The following is a 20753-nucleotide window of genomic DNA, read 5'->3' on the forward strand; positions in this document are numbered from 1 at the left end:
AGTCCTGCTATGTTGCTGAATTACTTGGACCTTTCCAAGGCTAAAATACCAAAACATTACTCAAAAGCACCATAACTCATCTGTAGTGAGTGATGTAGTGGTCTAAAGATTTGACTCATGGTGTGGAGGTTCCAGGTTCTCCTACATTGCTGTGTTACTTTAACATTTCTTTCAAGGTTAAAATACTAAAGAATTAGTCAAAGCATTTGCTCTAAAAGAGATATGGTCTAGTGGTCTAAAGATCAGAGTTTATGTTCAAATCCTGGTTCTCATGCAGATCATTGCTGTATTACATGTACCTTTTCAAGGTTAAAATACAAAAGAAGTAGTCAAAATCACCAGATAGTACCTGCATCGCCACCTAGAGATGGTGTAGTGGTTTAAAGATCTGACTCTCAATACAGACGACGAATGTTCAAATCCCAGTCCTCCTACACTTCATTACTTGTGAGCTTTGATCTTTTCAAGGCTAAAATACAAGAGCAAACTCAAAAGAACCAGGAGATACCTGCTGAGGGCCCAAAGGTGCCTTGGCTCAATGGTATGGTCGCTTGATCGGTGGTCCCTGCTTCAGGCAGGTTTCAGACAGGTTCAAGTCCCATGCCCAAGGTACACAGAGGACCATCGTGGAGGGGTGTCCCTCCCCCTGTTTCCTGAGAGCTAAAGGTGGTGGGTTATATCTGAAAGAACTCTGTCCAACTGAAATTTTACAGAAAAGAAGTCTGACCTACATGCATTTAGAGCACTGGAAAAATTGAGAAAATTGAGACAATTCTAGCCATAAAAAGGTCAATGTGCTCCAGAGATGGACTGTAGGTAGAGTGGGACTTGAACTTGGGACCTCTTGACTGAGAGTCTAAGCATTAGACCATTAGGCCATCTCTCATTGTAAACATGTTTTGGTGCTTTTGAGTAGTTATTTTGTATTTTAACCTTGAAAAGATCCATGTAATAGAGCAGCAATTAGTAGGGTAACTGGGATTTGAACACAGAACCTCTGCACCTCAAGTCTGATCTTTAGACCACTACACCATCTCCATACTAAAAAGCATCAGGTGCTTTTGAGAACTTATTTTGTATTTTACCCATGAAGTTGTCAAAGTAAAATAGCAATGTAGGAAGACTGAAATTTGTACATGGAACATCAGCAATGAGAGTCTGATCTTTAGACCACTACTCCATCTCTCACTAACTTTTGAGTGCTCTTGAGTAATTCTTGTGTATTTGAACCTTGAAAAGGTCAAGTTAAAAAAAAAAACATGGGAGGATTGGAAATTGAACTTGGCACCTCTGAACTGAAAGGCCAATCATCAGTCCACTAGACCATTTGCAGGGTTGGCAATTCTGGAATGTCAGAATCAACAAGATTTACATTTCTATATATATTTTTTCAAGGGGGTAGGGAGGAGATTCCCTAAACGGGATCTGAGGGTCCTCCCCCAATAACTTAATCCTAACATATATATTTTTTCCTGTTTTATTGAATTTTACACTAATGATTCACCATGCAACTCCTTGCAACAAAACTGTTCTAAGGTCAACCGCACCAAAGCAGCTCTTTGTAATTGCCATGATGGTTGCATGATGTTGCAAGGCCAATCATTGGTGTTAGGGGATAACATTCAAGCTTAGCCTGTTGTCCGGGATAACTAATACATATTTAAACATAGCCTACTGGCTTGTGGTTTCACCTCTACTGTGATGCTCCTAGCAGCTTTGTGCTGTGCAGACTATGGATTGAAAAAAAAATAAAAATAAAAAAAAATATATATATATATATATATATATATATATATATATATATATATATATATATATATATATATATATATATGTTTATAGGGGTGCCCTGAGGGGAAAATAAGTTTGGGAACCACTGGTCTACATAAATGTTCAAATCCTGGTCGTCCTGTGGTTCAATGCTGTAGTGTTTAACTTTACCAACTCAAAGCTAACATATTAAAGAACACTTCAACATAACATTACTAAGAGACTTCTGGTAGGTGTATGCTACAAACACAAACATAGCATGCTACTAGCGATGCATGCGCCGATCAAAATTATTTCATGATGTCAGAATCAAGGCGAAACACCTGGAAAAAAGTGGCAGCTTCTTTCCTTGAATCCTCGATTCCTCCTTGGTGGAATGCCTGTGCCAAACTGGAATATCTCTATATGATTGCATGCACTTCCCACAACATAGTAGATGTAATTTCCTGTTTTCTGGTGAATTTTGGGAGTTTTATACCAAATCCAGGAGATATTCAGGAGAAATGACAATTCAGGAGCACCGCAGGAGCTAGATGGGGTCAAAATTCAGGAGACTCCTGTCAGATTCAGGAGGCTTGGCAACCCTGGCTCTACTAGGTCTAGTAATCTTTTCCGATCTTAAGTTCTTAACACCAGTACACACACAAATTAGGATGAGAAATGTTTATTTACTCAGCTACATGATCTTAACCACATGTACTTACTCAATATAATAAAGCATACAGTAAATATATTGTTGATCGGTCTTGTTGAAATGTGGCCTACAAATAAAGCTTGATAGCAGTGGAATGAGTCCCGTTGTTAACACCTGTGATATGGCGTCACTTTAAAAGATGCACTTTTGGCTTGTCAAAGAGCAGTCCAGTAGGTAGAACATGTTTGGTTAAGGTAGTAATCCTAAGCCTTGGTCCAGGAGAGCCTGAGTTATCGCTGCGTGGTGGCAGTAATTTGAGGATATTGAGCCTTAAAGGCCCATGTATGTTAATGTGGGTTAGTGTCCCTACTTGGGGCAAGTCATTATAGGCGGAGGTTTTCAAACGATTTGGGAAAACATTTGAAAGTATAAAACAGGGCTTAGGTGGTTAAAGGGAAACGACACTTGGATCTGCGTTCCTGCCAGTATGCATTTTTTTTTACCTCTTAGACTAATTAATATGCAATGATCTAAAGACGGGTCCTTTTGGTTATACGTGTATTACCTAATTAGAGCCTTACTGTGTGTGTGTGTGTGTGTGTGTGTGTGTGTGTGTGTGTGTGTGTGTGTGTGTGTGTGTGTGTGTGTGTGTGTGTGTGTGCGGGCACACACGCACGCGCGTGTGTGTTCAGTAGCGCGGGTCACAGTCCTCCAGCAGGCTGTCGGTCATGTAGGAGATCTTCAGCAGGTCTTGGTAGTATTGCTTCTCCACAGCTGTGTTGACGGTCCAGCCCACCACCTCCACCCCTCGCTCTGCCCAGTACTGAATGTAGTCCCTGGAACAATGAGGAGAATGAGGAGAGGCTGAGCAGAGAGTGATCTAAACCAGTGGTTCTCAACCGTTTCGGGTTCGCGACCCCCCCAAATGAGGACCCTGACGAGCACTAAAAGTTGAGGCATTACATTTTGTATAACATGGTCCTATTGTGAAAATAGCCGAACTACATGCTCACAACGCCTCGGGTCGCGAGGCTGTGAGCATGTAGATCGGCTATATTGTAATTGTGGCATTGCTATGTTTAAAGGGATAGTTCACCCCAAAAAGTTACTTTTTTTCCTATCAATTACTCACCCCAAATGGAGACTTGAATTCATAGATATTTTTTTGTTTTTGTCACATTCCTAAGCCAATAATGTGATGACCAGCAGTGGTTCCCTATGGAGACACAAAGAGCATGCTTTGTTCCCTATGGAGACACAAAGAGCCTGCTTCTTTCCCTATGGAGACACAAAGAGTCTCCTAAAATGATTGGCTTAGGAATGCGACAAAAACAAACAAACAAAAATAAATCCATGAATTCTCAAGTCTCCATGGGGTGAGTAATCAATACAAAAAGTTATTCTATCCCTTTAAGTAAAGTAAAGAGTATTTTTCCACCACTGAAAGCTTGCTCTGGTAGACACACCACTGTTACTGCCCACCCTGCACCTACAGTGAGATGGAGTCTTTCTGCGCCAGGAAGGCGGAGATGCCACACAGGTGCCACAGCAGGTGGTGGTGGGCCCAGTCCAGCAGCACATCCAGAACCGCCGTGCAGAACTGACCCCATGTCGACAGCGAACGGGGCGTGCCGTCGGCGTGGCGACTCAGACTCCAGGGCCGGTGGACCAGCGCGGTGGCAACCTTGGGATCAGCCTGGCGCATCTGAGACACGGCAAAGTTCAGAAGCTCATGGTGTCACTAGATTAGGTGGATGGAACAACATGCTATTACATACAGACAACAAAGAAATGCCTTCAGCCATACTAGAAAATGACAATTTGATGTTTGTTTTTCTTCTTAAATATTTTCTCATTTTCTCCCAAGTTAGTAATTATGCCAATTGGCGGTTGAAGTCCCTGTCACTGGGACTGTTTGGTCTTGGGGAGAGTGAAGTCAACCAAGTATGTCCTCACACATGTGACGTCCCCAGCCTCTTCTTCCTCTTCTTATCACGTGACTGTGAGGAGTTTCACTGGTCGGGCGTAACGTGTGTGAAGTACGCTCACCCTCCCAGTTCTGCAGCCGCCCAACCAACCTGTAGGAGACAGTAATACCCTCCCCCCCCCCCCCCCCCCTCTCCACTGGCTGAGTGTTTGTGAACTGTTATTATTGCGACCATACTGTAGGTCGCAAGTTTAGTATGTGAACAGTCACAGCTTGTCCGTATGAATGTATCTCTGTCACGCCTGACACTGGTTCTATGGGTTTGTCGCCCTGACATCATGTTCTGACGTCACTGTGATGTCAGGGGAACCATTCTTAACAGAATGGGTTTGCCGCTCAGACATCACGCTCTGGCTTCACTGTGATGTCACACTAACAGAATCCCTTTTATGCCCATATATGGCCCATATCCCTTTTATGCCCATATATGGCCCATATACTGTATGGAGGCCACATCGGCCACATACCACACTAACGGCTGGTTCTACAGACAGGGATCTCCAAGTATGGGCATAAAAGGGTATGATGTCAGATGTCTTAGACAACATAGATCTTTCACATAACGAATAACTGAGTAAGCATGTTTGGGCACTCACCAGAATATCTCCAAATACAGTACATGGATCTCCATATATGGGTACCGGGGGTCTCCATATGGGTAACTAGTCTGATATACATCACTGGCCAGATGGCCAAGAATTGGCGTGACTTCGAGGTTGCATGTCGCCCTGAGGCGTTTTACTAGTTATTATTATGTTTTCTCTCATGTACATGAAGGGCTTTAACTATAGCAAACCCACCTTGTAGATGACTTTGGGTTCAAAGGAGCAAACGATGCTTGAATTATAAAGGACAGGGTACTTCTTATACATCTCACTGAGTGCTGAGGCAGCCTGTCCAAACAGGGAGATAATGGAAAAGGTTATCACTCCACCGACAGGGCTTCCCTATGGCAGAATGTTGTGTTTACAAACACAAATAGGCTGATTATGAAAATGTGTTTGGTAACATGAGAGGAACCGTGAGTGAGGTTAGTGAAATTCTACGTAGAGCAACTGTTGTAGACAGCTGTGAGTCTTTGTGAACTGCTCCACTGAGAATGTCTGTGGTTTAGTGTCTCTAAACAGCTGGCTTTTAAGTGCCCTCATTTCTCATACTTCACAAGTAGTCATCTAGCAAATAAATCTCCAGCCGCGCTGTATTCTTAAAAGTACCAGCCATGTCCAGTCATTGTGCCAGTAATGTAGTACCTTATCTGGGTCATCTTTCACATCAAAAAAGATGGTCAGCTGGTGTTTGATGCATTCCTTGATGGCCTCCTGCAGAGTGGGAACATTCTCTCCACTGAATTTCTCCCTGCAGGCAAGGGAAGTACTGTATATAATAAGCATGCTGAATTGCTATGGGTACATATTTGTCTGTGTGCCGATGGGCGCTGTTGAAGCTCTGTTTGTCTCAACCCTGTACAGCACTTTGGCCAGCTTCTGTTGTTTTAAATATGCTACATAAACAAAGTTTGATTTGATTTGATGGGTCTGCTGTATTGGACGTAGTGCCAGTACTAAAGCTAAAGACCTTTTACTTTTGGTATTTTAACATTTTGATGCCAATACCTATGAACTTTTACTCAAGTACATTTTGAATTCCAGACTTATGCTTGTAACAGAGTATATCTATGATGCAGTATTGATACTTTTACTAAAGAAAAAAGTAGGCCTACTTTGTACCCCACTGCTATACAGAAGCAGGTTGTACCTCAGCCTGTGGCGGGCTGCAGCGTCCAGTCTGCTGAGCTGGGCCAGTGTTATCCTGCTGAGCGCTCCGGTGCCGTTGGTGGTGCGGTCCACCGTCTCATCACGCATCAGCACCGCCACCCCGTCTGCCGTGAAGCCCAGGTCCAACTCTACCCCGGTGGCCCCGTTCCTACTGGCCTGCATGGGGGAGGGGGAGGGAGAGGGAGGGAGGGATGGAGGGAGAGAGAGAGATTTTATACCAAATGAATACTAAATCATTGAAATATTGCTGCCATTTGTTCCGATGGTTTATCCCAAGCTTTGCAACATGATTTGTGTAAATGCACAATTCTTATGGTTTGGTGATAGTTTCTCTAAGTTGAAAGGTTGCACATGTCTTTATTCCCTTTTAATTGTTGGATATACATAATATTAATTTGTTTTGACTGTTTTGCTTTGGCAATTTAAACATGTTTTTTTTCTCATGACAATAAAGTCCATTTGAATTGAATGAGAGCGAGAGAAAGAGAGAGATAGAGAGAGAGAGAGAGAGAGAGAGAGAGAGAGAGAGAGAACTGTGGCTTAGCTATAGTGACATTATTAGGTCTAAGCATTGTTTAAATGTTGCTAAAATGTGGGCCTATATAGCCTATGTGTCGAGCAGGCCTATGGCTACTGGGATATTGTTATAGCGTAATAATCATTTCAAGACACACGGCTCATATACAGTACAGCCTCATAGGAATAACAACAGAATGTCCGCATCCTCTCTGCCTACCTCACCTCTCTGATCGCTGCCAGGGTGTTCTCTGGAGCATCGTGACTCCCGGCGCCGCGCGCCACCACGGCCACGGCGTTCAATGCGCCACTGGGCCGCAGCACCCGGCTGGCCTGCTCCCACGGAACCTGAGGGAACCGAAACATCACCACGAACACGTAGAGGGACGCGGTGAGGACGGACGCAGCCATGGCGCTCCTGGTCGCCAACAGCACCAGCAGGAACAGCACCGAGAAATACAGCAGCTCATCTCCCACTTGTAACATGATGAACAACACGCGGCCGGAGACAAACGTCAAGAGAGACCAATCAATCAAAATGAGTCGATCGTCATTTGTCACATGAAAACCTCTCTAAATGCGACATGAATAAAAACCCTGTCAAAATGGTCAGTGCCGCATTGGCCTAATTATAACTACATGATCACAAGCAGCATCCAAAATAAGCTGGAATCCCTGCCTGTTGACAGCCGCTTCAAGCAACCGCTACAGCAAACTACACCGCATCGGACTCAGCATCATATTGGATCCCGGCCCGGCACTTTCACTTCATGGATCCACTGCGCATGTGGTCGTTGCTATGTGTGGAGACAGTATGAGATGAGAGGGGCGTTGCTATGGAGAACAAACTAAAGTATGTCCTCTCATCCAGGGCCGTGCAGAGAGCGCTGAGTGGGCAGTTGCTCAAACCTTGCAAAAAGGCACTTCTGTGTGTGTGTGTGTGTGTGTGTGTGTGTGTGTGTGTGTGTGTGTGTGTGTGTGTGTGTGCGCGCGGCGATTGTTAGAACTTAACATGCTTTCAGGCATTCTCAAATAAAATTGTTTGCAGCTGCAAGGTTAACGAGGTGGGAGGGCACTAGACATCTCTGCATCAGGTGCTAAAACCAACTGATGGCAGCCAGCACATTTAAGTTATAATTATAGGCCTAACTAATTATTATTATAGAGCAATTATTTTTGATATGGGCCACAGGCACAGAGTTTGGAAGGGGGCACTTTGAGGCAAAAGGGCAATGAATGTTTTTTGTGCAAACAAATGCTTGCAATGGATTCAAAATCATGAAAAAACCCTAGTTTGACCCCTCACATCCAACTTAAAGCAGATTCATTTTTTTTGTATTATTTTCCTATAGTAAAGTAGTCAATGGGACCCCAACTTTGATTGTCTCCCACAAAGTTTCCCAAGGGAGTTGGGTTGGAACAAATTCAGAGATGATAGACACCTTTATGAACACATTTGTGAAGAAAGCTATTGGTACGCATTTAGTTCCCAGATTGGTCAAAGATTCGTCTAACTTTCACCAACTATCACTCACAACCACACCGCTTTGTCTGGCCACAGGCTATAGGGATGCAATTAATACACGCATTATTGACGCATATTAGTACCTGTATGTTTACAGAATCATGCAGTAGTGCCACCATCTGATCTCAGATGGCTCTACTTTACCATCTGAGATCTCTCGGGCAGACTCGATGTAAGGAGCGGGCCATTTTTTGAAATTCTTTAGCAGGTGATTGGATGTGGCCGTCTCTCTGTCACAGTCTGGGAGTGCCAACTCCAACCACTCATATTGGCCTGTCTGCATCCACGTGGTCTGCAATCAGACTCTATTGGCTCAGAGCCGCTCAGAGCCCGCCCGTAGCTGCCGCTGATTGGTCCGGCCTGGGGCTTTACGAGCGTTATCAACTCCCACCGAGAGATCTCAGATGGTAAAATAGAGCGGTAGCCTACGCACTACTGCCACCATCTGACGCAAGTCAGGTTAGGTCCTGTGTAGCATAGCATATAATTTATAGTTGCATATTTGAATTTGAATTCAAGAATGAAGTATAAGTATTACTTTTTAAAACATTGTCTAGAAGTGCTATAAAAAAAATCATCCCTGGGGAAAATGCAGTGTCGTAGAAACAAATAAATATAGGCTAATATTAGGCCTATTCTGTGTTATTCATAACACAAAAGACAAGGAAAACCACACAGTTAATCAAAAACAATTTACTCATAAAATCTACCCAGAATAATTAGCAGTCCAAAATAAGAATTCAAACAATGCAGTGAAGGAAAACACCACGTAAGAAAATATATTCATAAGAATGTACACATTTGAGTGGTAGAACAAATGGGAATAAGGCAACACTTGGGACACAGGGAACAGTATATCTAAATGATTTAAAGGTCCCAAAATATACTTAATTTTAGGGTCTGATGTCTACAAAAATAAAAAAATAAAAAGAACACCAGCATATCGTCACTGTCGGGCAGAAACCTTGTATCTCCAAGTTTCAGATTTGTACGTCTAAAGTAAAGCCCTGCTTCGTCATACATGACTGTCGCACAAAACTAGTGAAAACAGCAGATCTACAAGCACACAATGCCTCGCGGTGCAAGGCGATGTGTGCTTGTAGATCTGCTATTTTCACTACTTTAACTCGTTTAAAAATAATAAAAGGAACGGTGTGGGACATACCGTACAAGGTTTTACACCCGACAACAGCAATATATGTCATCTTTAATGAATACAAGCTGGACCATTGTCGTGCAAAGAAATCTGTCCCGTCACTCTGCAGTGCACTTTGCATGTGACTGTTCACCAGAACTACTTATGTACATGTGATACTGAGAGGAGGAGTAGCTCCTTTCGGAACCCCTCGCTCCGCGGCTACACGCTCATTTTGTCAGCCAGCTCCATGTTTTCCCAGTAAAATGTTACGGGAGCAGTCATGTGACTCACCATTAATCTGTGTTGCAGCCACCAAGCGGTCGGAGTGAGAAATGGCCACAGACTGACAAAAAAAAACCACAAAACTGACTGACAAAACGAGCGTGTTTAAAGTATTGTTTCAACAAATCGATTGGATTACCCCCACCGCTAAAAAAGTAGAGATGCAAGAGACGGGTATAGGACCATTGCTTTTTGGATACAACGCTTAGCGACGGTAAGAGCGGTTGATAAACTGGCAAACTACCCTGGAGAAACCTCATTTGGGCATGCTGTGAGCAGGAACCACATCCCGGAGCGGCATAGCCGCGGAGCGAGTGGTTCCGAAAGGAGCTAGAGGAGGACGGACGTTCTTCAGGTTGAGGCACAGAGTTCCAGTCAGTGGTTCAGGTGTTGTGTGTTACAGTGAGTGAGTCACTGGTGTGAGTCAGAGTTGATGTGCTGGAGCAGTTGGTCACAGTAGGCAGGGCTGCGCTGTTTGTCCCTCACCGCTTCCACTTCCTTCTTCAGCAGCGCCGGGCAAACTGAACTGCCCTTCTTCAGCACCTCTGAGAACACACACACACATGCACACACACACATACGTCAGTGAATACAGAAAAACAAGGAAGAACAAGAGAGTAAAGCCCCTATCATAGTAGGCTCCACGGTGATAAGCTATCCACCGCCGTGTAGTCTTTTTAAGTCATAAAACTACAACATTGCGTCATTCCTCGCGGTGAAGAGCTATCCACCGCGAACCCGACACATCTCTCTGTTTTTACTTTCAGACAGAACGGCCCATCACCCCGTTCACTGATTGGTCGATCTAGACCAGTCAGTCACAGTGATAGGACTTCAGCGTGACTGACTATGATGGCCTCCACTTATTTTCTCACTTTAGGTGGATAGCATTACACCTAAAATTTGCCCTGATAGGCTCTTCACCGCAGACTCTGATAAGGGCTTTTATGTCCTCGTTTTGAAGGTAATCTTTTGGGGGATTGGTATTGAAATGAACCATTGTAAAGTGGATATAAAGTCATTGTATAATTTACTTATTTAGGTAATATTTACGTATTTAGGTACTGAGAAATGCCAAATCCTCAATGTATATATATATTGTATATTTCAACCTCTGTAGGCTAGTTTAAAGCTGCACTGCGTGATATTTGTGACAGGTCCCAAGGCCTGAAAATATTCATGGAGATTTCATTGCGACATAACGCTGTTATCCCCCTCCTTTCTTTAACATATTCTAAAGCCTGATTTATACTTTGTCGTACGACAATGTCATGCACTGAAAAATAGCCGATCTATAAGCTCACAGCACTTTGCAGATACGACAGGCACCCACTTATACAGTTTACAGTTTAGGCATTTAGCAGACGCTTTTAATCCAAAGCGATTTACAATAAGCAGGTAATACACATCACTATATATGTGTATATCTTACGTGTATATATCTGCTATTATCAGTCAGAGTGTAATTTAGGCATAAATAAGACCCATGGCCCCTCTCTCACTGCTCACCCGCTCCCATACCATGTTCCCCACTATGGTGCATCATATAGTGCATGATGGCTCTTCCAGATGACTGCTGAGTAGTGTGTGTGTGTGTGTGTGTGTGTGTGTGTGTGTGTGTGTGTGTGTGTGTGTGTAGGAAGGGGAGGGGGAGAGCTAGATAGTTTTGACGCAACACTATATTTATAAGTTGTATCGTCCAGCTACACCTTGGCTAACATGTCGCACTGGCCTCTAGTCTAGAGGGTGAAACAAAACAAAAATTCAATTAGCACTGCTGGCCACACCCCAATCATGATGTAATAGTATCCATTTAACCATTGATACCTGAGAAAGAAAACAGGCACTATGACATAACTATCTTGACAGGTGAGATCTGCAGTCAACCTAGAGGACAATGCAGTATTCTGCAATGTGTGACTTTGGGTATATTCACCAGTTTATGTGTTTTCTCTTAAATGCGCCAGGGGTCCAATACATTTCTTCTTTTCATCTTAAAGGCAATGGGGCTCTGGTTCTGTTTGTTTTCTCTTAAAGGCATTCAGGGTCCAGCATGTTGCATGATAATCCTTTCAATCTAACTAACTGATAAATATGTGTTCAATAAAAAATACTGTCTCTCACATTGTAACACAAACTAAAGTACTCAGTTACAGCTTAACCCTTAAGGATTGGCCACATTCAGATATACTGTAAATGCTCTGGCCAAATGCAGTTTTCTGTAGTGTTGTCATCAGGCCACCAGTACTGTGCACGTGCTACAACCGGCCACCAGGTGGCGACACGTCCCTTTCAGATTTTGTGTCCTGTTCTGTCCAACAGCAGGGAGAAATTTGCAGCGCTTCAATGCTATCGAGTTACTTGAACTGGTGTCACCGGCAAGCGCTCAGGAAACCACAACTGAATGAGAACAGCTCCAGTGGTGACACCCCCGTCACTCTGGATGGGTTCGCTCATGTAAACCCATCATCTGATACTTGGCGGAATGCGCCTTTGTTCCTCAAAATGAAGTGGAGGGGGATTTCTTTCCCACCAGTTGTGTACACTGTCCTGTCTTGTAGTGGGAAGTGGGGAAATGTTGGGGAAGGCAATCTGGGAACAAAGGAGAACAATGACGACTTGTGAGCGAGGGGCAGGGACGTGCAGAGAATGTTAGAGAGAAAGGGGCAGACATTTCTAAAAGGGCCTTTTGGTGAAAATATAGAAAATAGCAGACCTCCAAGCTCACAACGCGTCGCGCTGCGACGCGTTGTGAGCTTGGAGGTCGGCTATTTTCAGTACTTGATACCACATAAAACTAAGCATAAAAAAGGCAATACTGGAGATGTGGCGTTAACGGCACAGATTTCTACACAGAGAGGGCAATTCTTTCAACATAAGATGATGCATTCAAGTTCAGGAGAGTTTGAACAAGGTTAATTCTCTTGAATGCTGCCTTCACGTATGGCATGGAAAGAGGGGCGTTTGCATTTCTTTCACCGTAGTGAAAACTGCAATTATGGCCTGGAGAGAGGGCACTTTTTTACAGACGGATAAAAGGGCAGGGGCTCAAGCCCTCTTTCATGTCTATGTGTGAACGTGCCTGGCAAGGGGAGGATCTGCTCGTGCCAACGCTAAGTGTGTGCATGTGTGTGAGCGTGTGAGCAGGTAGCCGCCGCTCTGCCAAGGACTGTGGGATTACCACAGAAGAGGGGAGGGGAAAACTGGTGCGGGGTGGGGGGGGTGGAGCTGTCCGTCATGCTGTCATGAGGGGCTGCAGACGTCGAGCCACTTCACACAGATATGCTTTTGAAATCCAAGAGCCATAAGAATGGGATTGAGGATAGAAGGAACAAAGATGGAGAGATAAAAAACAAGAAAGGAAGAAAGCGATGGGAGCGACGGGGGGGAGGGCGGCTTCAAACAGAGTCATGCTCGCATGAGAGTGCGGGAATGTGTTGAGATTCGTGTCAGCAGCGTTATGAGTGGATGATTACTCATCCAGGGGCGTCACAAGGGGGGGAAACGTGGGACTGAGTTACTAGGGCCCAAGGTGGAGGGGCCTGGAATTATTTTGTACTTTAGCTATTGAAAAATAGTAAACCTTTGACTATAATGATTTTTTTAAGCGAACATTTGTAACTCAAATCTTTGCTTCTGGGGGGTCCCTGGAACTAAATATTTTGGGATGGTGGTCCGTGGCCAAATACATATAATTTTGGGGGTCCTTCACATGAAAATGTTTGAGCACCACTGACATAGAAACATGGGTTTTTCAAAAAACCTTAGAAGGATTTGAAATGGTCAAAGACTTGCACAAATGTTCACGATTTTTCAAAAATAGCAGATCTACAAGCTCGCATCGCGGCACTCGGTGCCACGCTGTGAGCTTGAATAATCTGCTATTTTTCAATAGTTAAAGTACCCAGGGCCCAGAATTTGGTGCGACGCCCCTGTGGATGATCACTCAGCGGCACGATGTGAGCGCCCATCTCGTTTTCGTCCGGGAGACTCCAGAGCATCTCCCCACCGACACACGTTTCTTTCCCCTAAGTGAAACCGACGAGAAAATACTAGAAACTTAAGAGAAAAAAAAGGGGGGTCTTTGTTGTCCATTCCAGATATCACTCATAGCTCTCGTATGTGGGAAATCCGCAGATCATGTGTGTTATAATAGCTTGATATTTGGGAATCTGTATCAGAGCTGGCGCGGCCCCTGTGTCAATGGGACCAAAAGGAAAGGCTTTTGGAGTCATTTCTGCACGCTCAGCGAGGTGAAAGGGAAAAGATTTTTAAAAGAAATGAAAAAAATAAAACAGGATGCTGATGAAAACCAGGACAGATTAGCATTTTCCAGAGATTTGATGGGACAGGTGTCCTGCTTTGTCAAGATGTTGCGCTTCAAACCCAGACATCTGGTTGGCTTCACACACACACACACACACACACACACACACACACACACACACACACACACACACACACACACACACACACACACACACACACACACACACACACACACACACACACACACACACACACACACACACACACACACACACACAAAATGACTGTGAGAAGTATCTTAGCGAAGGTTGGTTCATGAAGTAGATTTATATCCCTGTTCTTCATTCCATCCTCTGTAGTCAAGGCTACACCCTTAACAACTACCGGTTATGAAAAAAAAAGGATCTTATTATTCTTGGACGGAGTTCAAAAGCCCTCTTCTTGCCTGGCTAGAATTCATGGCATGGAAGCTATTGCTGCATCTGGCGAGTGTGAGAATCCTGCGTTTCTCTCTCGTCTCTCCCCGCATGAAGAAGATGAGAGATACCGTACGTAAGCGGGGCCTCCCGATCTCTGGCCAAGGCATCAGCGCTCACCTGCCTCCTGTCAGAGGTAATGACAACTAACATCCATGCGAGTGGGAGAAAGTGAAAGTCCAGAGGGGCTCAGAAGAACCCCCCACACCCCCCCCACACCCCCCACCCTTACCCCTGACTTCAGGCCCGTGCACACATAGACATCAGAGGGGGCTTGAGCCCCTGCCCTTTTACCCATCTGTAAAAACGTGCCCTCTCCACACCATGAATGCAGTTTCCACTATGGTGAAAGAAATGCAAATGCGGGCGTCCGGTGGCCTACTGGTCAAGGCGCATCCCACATTGGCACCACCACATAGGCATGGTTGCCGCGGCGTCGCCGGTTCGATTCCCGATCTGGACGACCTTTGCCACATGGCACTCCCCATCTCTCTCTCTCCCCATTTCCTGTCAGTCTACTGTGCTATCAATAAAGGCATAAAAGCCCCAAAAAATACAGAAATGCAAATGCCCTCTTTTCATGCAATACCTGAAGGCAGCATTCAAGAGAATTGCTTTGTCAGAACTCTCCTGAACTTGAAAGCATCTTATGTTGAAAGAATTGCCCTCTCTGTGTAGAAATCCATGCCGTAGAAATCTCCAGTATTCACTTGATTATGCCTAGTTTAGCGTGGTATCAAGTACCGAACATAGCCGACCTCCAAGCTCACAACGCGCCGCAGTGCGCTTGGAGGTCTGCTATTTTCAATATTTTCACCAAAGGCCCTTTTTAGAAATATCAGCCCCTGCCTCTCTAACATTCTCTGCACGTTCCCTGCCTGACTTACAACACAAAGAGGATCAGACTTTCCACGGGCGCATAAATAAAAACACGGCGACTGAAGCTACAGGTCGTTGAGCCTCTTGGAAAACACCGGGCCAGCAGAGGAGGAGGAGGATGAGAGGAAGAGGAGGAAGTGAGGAAGAGGGAGAAAGGAGGAAGGGGGGGGGCAGATAAAAGAGGGATTATGTGGGATGGATGCGTGGAGAAATGCGCTCTCCATGTGGTTGCGATTAAGGGGGGACGGACGGACGGACGGACTGTGCTGATATGTTCTGAGGAGGGAGAAGGGAGACGGGGGGACATGAGGCTCACGTTAGCCCCACTGTGAGACCTCAATGCTGGGTGTGCAGGCAGAGGAGAGAGGGGGACGTGGTGTTGAGTGGAGGGCACCTGTATGTTATGCAGGGACCTGCAGAGAATGTTAGAGAGATAGGCAGGGGCTGACCTTTCTAAAGGGGCCTTATGATAAAAAAATATTGAAAATAGCAGACCTCCAAGCTGGCTTGGAGGCCGGCTATTTTCGGTACTCGATACCACACTAAACTAAGCATAATCAAGTGAATACTGGAGATGTGGCATGGATTTCTACACAGAGAGGGCGATTCTTTCAACATAAGATGCCGCATTCAAGTTCAGGAGAGTTTGGACAAGGCAATTCTCTTGAATGCTGCCTTCGGGTATGGCATGGAAAAAAGAGGCGTTTGCATTTCTTTCACCAGAAAAAACTGCATTCATGCATGGACTGGAGACAAAACAGGTAAAAGGGCAGATGCTCGAGCCCCCTTTGATGTCTATTTGTGCACGTGCCTGATGTTATGTGTGTGTGTGTAGGTGTTGTGTGTCATGGCAGGCCGCTGGAATAGCGCACGTACGCGCACACACGCACGTCTGGATGTTTCACTCTCTAGCACCCCGGCCCTTGACAGACTACCTTTGGCAGGGGGGGCTTCGCCCGAGCTGCTGTTGATGATGAATCGAGTGGAAAAGGGGGATAATGGAGAGCCTTTGAAATGGAGGGTGTGTGTGTGTGTGTGTGTGTGTGTGTGTGTGTGTGTGTGTGTGTGTGTGTGTGTGTGTGTGTTGGCAGCGTGCCAGGGCAACGAGATGGTTTGGGATTACGGCAGGGGGTTCCCCCATAATGCCTCCTCTCCTCCCTGCGCGGGTGCCTCTGATCACAGCGAGACACTGGTGTCATCATCACCTCATATTCACCATCAACGCCCCTCTCCACTATCTCTACCAGCGTGATATGCGTATCGCTATAATTAATGGTTATCGCGCGGCACATAATCCTCTCCAGGTACGCATACCGTACAAACGTACAGTCACATAGTCTAAATATGTTTTAGATTACTGTACGTGCCCTTTCAACAATACACTCACTGTTCTTATCTGGAGTGGTATCAACGTCTCGTCACGATCACCCATTAAAAGACTAATTAAGGACCACCTAGAGAATAACAAGGTTTTCGTCCCGGTCGTACTGAAGTTATTATGATTAACAGTGAACATGAGCTTAGGGCCAGACGCAAAGGGTCAATGGTTTAAAACCCCTCACTGTGTGTGGCTGTTTTACACTGCATTGTACACACAGAGCTTTTCAGTGAGCATCTCCATCATCATCATCAGTTCTCTTGCTCGGCGTCGGGGGGCGACGTCATGCGTAGAGCCAATCAGCTTCACCATTCTCCATTTGGGTCGGTCCTGTGCTAGGGACTCGGCTTCATCCAGCGACAGGCCCATTTGGTGTAGGTCCCTGGTGATGGCATCAATCCATCGCGTGCGGGGGGCACCGCGGGGGCGTTTCCAGCCAGCGTCCTTTGGTTGGAAGTGGAGGATAGCGTGAGTAGGGTGATCAGGAGGGAGTCTTTTGACGTGGCCGTACCAGCGCATTCGGCGCAGTGCTGCCCGACGGGACGCGGGGGGCTGTTGGGTGCGTTCCCTCAGCGTAATGTTGGAGACCTTATCTTGCCATTTTATCCCCTCTATTGAGCGCAACGCTCTGGTATCAAAGCCATCTATTCTGGCAGCCAGGGTCTTATTGAGAGGCCAGGTTTCTGCTCCATAAAGGAGGATGGCGAGGACTGAGGTGTTGTAAATCCTTAATTTGGTCTCTCTTGAGATGGAGTGGTGTCTCTCCACAATGGCTTCCAGAGTGTTCTCTTACTACTTTCTCTTCTATCTCTTTCTTGTCAATATGTAGACAGTAGACACCAGTGTCTTTTGTTGAGATTTTGAAAGATTTTGAAATCCCCATCTTTAAACCAATCCAGTGACTTTGGTTGGTGCAGGGCTGAGCATGGATTCATCAGATTGTAAACACCATCATTTATCTATTTCACTGCAGATTAGGCTATCATCCCTAAAAAAAATGGATTTCAATGGACTAAAATCTTGTTTTATTTTATGGCCTTCCTGCCCTGGCATTTGGCCTTTGTGCCCTCAAAGAATGGACAACACCAAAGGCCAAGTGGCCTTGCCCCTGAAATGACGAAATTCCAGGCCTGGATGCCATAGATGACTATAGTCACAGGCTGGCTGCATCAAGTCCATGATCCACATTGGAGCCATGCTGATCCACTTGATTACATCTTTTCTTAGCCTATTTACTTTTTAGCCCTGCTAGCGTTAGGGCTCTAACAATACATACTCCTTCCGACGTCCAAACTTTTGTGCGGAAAGGGAGTTGATAGAACTGCAAATACATTTTTACCCATGTTACCTCAAAATGTAATGGGCAGACTGCCATGAAACTTGCTGAATCGAAGATAAACCATAACTATTGCAGTGACCCCATGAACTGTCCTCTAGCGCAACCCTCAGGCCAGAATATAAACTTTTCAAAGAACATATCTCAAAATCTAAAAAGCAGACTATAGGACGAACCCTACTCATTTTGGTGACCCCATGGCCTTTCCTCTAAGAGTCTTAGTCTATTTCATGGATATTCTTTTTGAGCGGTGGTCACAACGCTCCTATACGTGGCCGTGTGTGTGGGTCTGTCTGTCTGTCTGCGTGTCTGTCTGTCTGTCTGTCTGTCTGTCTGTAGCCTGCAGTAACCTTTTCTGACCACACATGTTAAGGGAGGGGCGCTGTTGTTCATGCCAGGCCAGACCAGGCACACACACACACACACACACACACACACACACGCACACACACACACACACACACACACACACACACACACACACACAGGGGGGAAGGGGGGGGGGGAACCACCGCTCAGTTCACACGGGTGTGATTTTTTATTTCTTTATCGATTTCTTTTAGTGAAGGTTACAGGTATGGTTTGTACGATATGAAATGTGAGCTTACCATAATCACAGTAATCCTTAATCATATTCAAGGGCTTTTGGAGAGAAATTAGATTCTAGTTTAAGAGCACTGCAGAGTGGAGGTCTGGCAGTGTGTCTGTGAGCCAGCTGATCCTCCTTGACGCTTTGTTCAAATAAGTCGACATCTATTCTAAGATACCATCAAAGCCAAGTGGTTGGCCATCACTAGGGTGATGTAGCCAGGCTAGGTTCTAAACAATAAAGCATGTTCACAGTTGTTATACAGAAATTAAGCACTTTTACATGAAAAGTATGCTATTTTGAAATGTAGTTAGTTGTGAAAATGTGGTAGTGCGTTGTGTCAAGAGTACCACATGGTCTATTTATTTAGTCCTAGTTAATTTTTGATTGTCTGCCACCTTGAACATACTACTGCAGGGTTCCCCAATAGGGGGGGGGGGGGGGGCTACTGTCTGGCCCCCACCACCAAATAATAGTGGGTGGAAAGAAACCTGCTTGTAGATCAGCTGTTTTTACTAGTTTAAATCATTTTTAAAATGATAAATGCGTTTTGGACATACAAGATTTTCACCCGACAACAACGATATCTGAACTGTCGCTGGAGTAGCAGGAAGGCCACCGACGCCCCCAAGCAATGCTGCAGCCCTCAGCTTGGCACCCTAAACATAATTCGGCCCTTGGGGAAAACGAATTGGGGAACCCTGTACTACTGTCTCAGAAGCGAGCTCTTGGTGTCAAAGTCAAGTTAGAATCCCTGGCCAAGTCTCACCCTGCACTCGTTCCTGCATGGTGGTGTCGGGGTCGTCCAGATGCAGGAGGAGTTGCTGGAACAGGAACTCCAGGTGCTGCCCGTAGAGCTGGGGGTTGTAGTCTTTAGTGAGGCTGGACAGCCACGTGTCCAGGGTCCGCAGAGCCACGGCACGCACCTCCTCACTGCTGTCATCCAGACGCTTCAGCACGTCTGTGGACCACACACAGACACGATTACACACAAGATTATACACCCAACATTCACAATGAACGATACTGGATTTTTGGGGCCGATGGTTAGCAGACAAGATATATAACGGAGGCAGGGTCCAAAATGACATTAGCGCACTAAAACCGCAACTTTAACAGAGGGTCTAATCATTCTAAATAACTATGACAGGAGTTGTGGCCTTGTGGGTAGAGTGTCTGCTCTGAGATTGGGAGCTGAAAATGCTTCCTGATGCCTCCCCGCTTGGCACTCTACATCAAGGGTTGGACTGGGGAGTAAGACCCTGGCGACATAAAGTACTAGCGTGTGTGTGTGTGTGTGTGTGTGTGTGTGTGTGTGTGTGTGTGTGTGTGTGTGTGTGTGTGTGTGTGTGTGTGTGTGTGTGTGTGTGTGTGCATCCTCTACCTGGGTAGATCTTGTTGAGGGCATCAGGATGCAGACTAGGTCCTATCAGTTTGAGCATGGTGAAAAGGGATCGAAAAGCGAGCAGCCTGGCCATCTGAGAGTCCTCCTCCAGGGCAGACAACACCTGCGGGGTCAGCTTCTCTTCCAAGCACACCAACTGCACACACACAAATCACAAACAGTTTTTTGTAGACAATTATTCTTAACCCCTTTTTCTCCTCAATTTAGTCGTTGTGCCAATTAATTCCTCCCCACCATGGACTGTAAAAAATATGGACGGTGGGAACCCATTGGTTTATGCTGCGAAAATTAAGCATTTTTTGCCCTTGTATGGGTGTTGCCATCATTGTTTTAATGTGGGTACCAGGAATGCTATTGGCTGCCAACGGTCACGTGCAACCGCAGGGATACATGGGACATTGTCTTGAGCTTGCCTAAAATAAGTACACGAAGAAGAGCCATCACAAGCCCCTCCTACAACATACCCTGCATTAACATGTGTTTGAATAGTCGCCCAATGAAACCAGGTGCACCACGGTGGATTTGATCCCACAGTCTCCGTGGTGGAGGGCAGGGACTTTACCACTGCGCCACCCGAACACCTGAGACACTGAAGTTTGTCAGGATCCTTTTTACACCCACAGCCAGTGGAGTGGGCTGTATTTTAATCGCTGGCCTGTTTGTCAAAGTGATCACTTGGACAGCTTTTTTCTTAATTTTGGATCAAACTTGGCAGATTGAGTGGAGGGTAGAATCAGGACCATGGTATGGCAACTTTAAAAAATTTACTTATATCACAGAACAGTAACACCAAT

General features: G+C 45.4%; 2 protein-coding genes across 2 annotated transcripts in view; both read right to left on the bottom strand.

The window, feature by feature from the left end:
* Positions 1–3092: 3092 nt before the first annotated feature.
* LOC308283570 (glycerophosphodiester phosphodiesterase 1-like) lies at positions 3093–7168 on the bottom strand (the record flags this gene model as incomplete). The annotated part of the gene is made up of 6 exons (XM_080724009.1): positions 3093–3240; positions 3898–4109; positions 5192–5284; positions 5642–5747; positions 6147–6322; positions 6908–7168. The coding sequence occupies 6 exons, from the start codon at positions 7166–7168 to the stop codon at positions 3093–3095; spliced, it is 996 nt and encodes a 331-aa protein (XP_080580135.1).
* A 2799-nt stretch (positions 7169–9967) lies between these two features.
* The window catches only part of dnaaf5 (dynein axonemal assembly factor 5), a 64236-nt gene continuing 53450 nt past the window's right edge, over positions 9968–20753 (bottom strand). The window contains exons 11-13 of the mRNA XM_080724803.1: positions 19939–20095; positions 19324–19515; positions 9968–10172 (exon numbers count right to left, since the gene is read on the bottom strand). Coding sequence (XP_080580929.1) covers positions 10039–10172; positions 19324–19515; positions 19939–20095 — 483 coding nt within the window. The 3' untranslated portion in view covers positions 9968–10038. The remainder of the gene's footprint in view (positions 10173–19323; positions 19516–19938; positions 20096–20753) is intronic.

The sequence above is a fragment of the Nannobrachium achirus genome (genome assembly GCF_963921795.1).
Source record: "Nannobrachium achirus genome assembly, chromosome: 4".
Lineage (NCBI taxonomy): Eukaryota > Metazoa > Chordata > Actinopteri > Myctophiformes > Myctophidae > Nannobrachium > Nannobrachium achirus.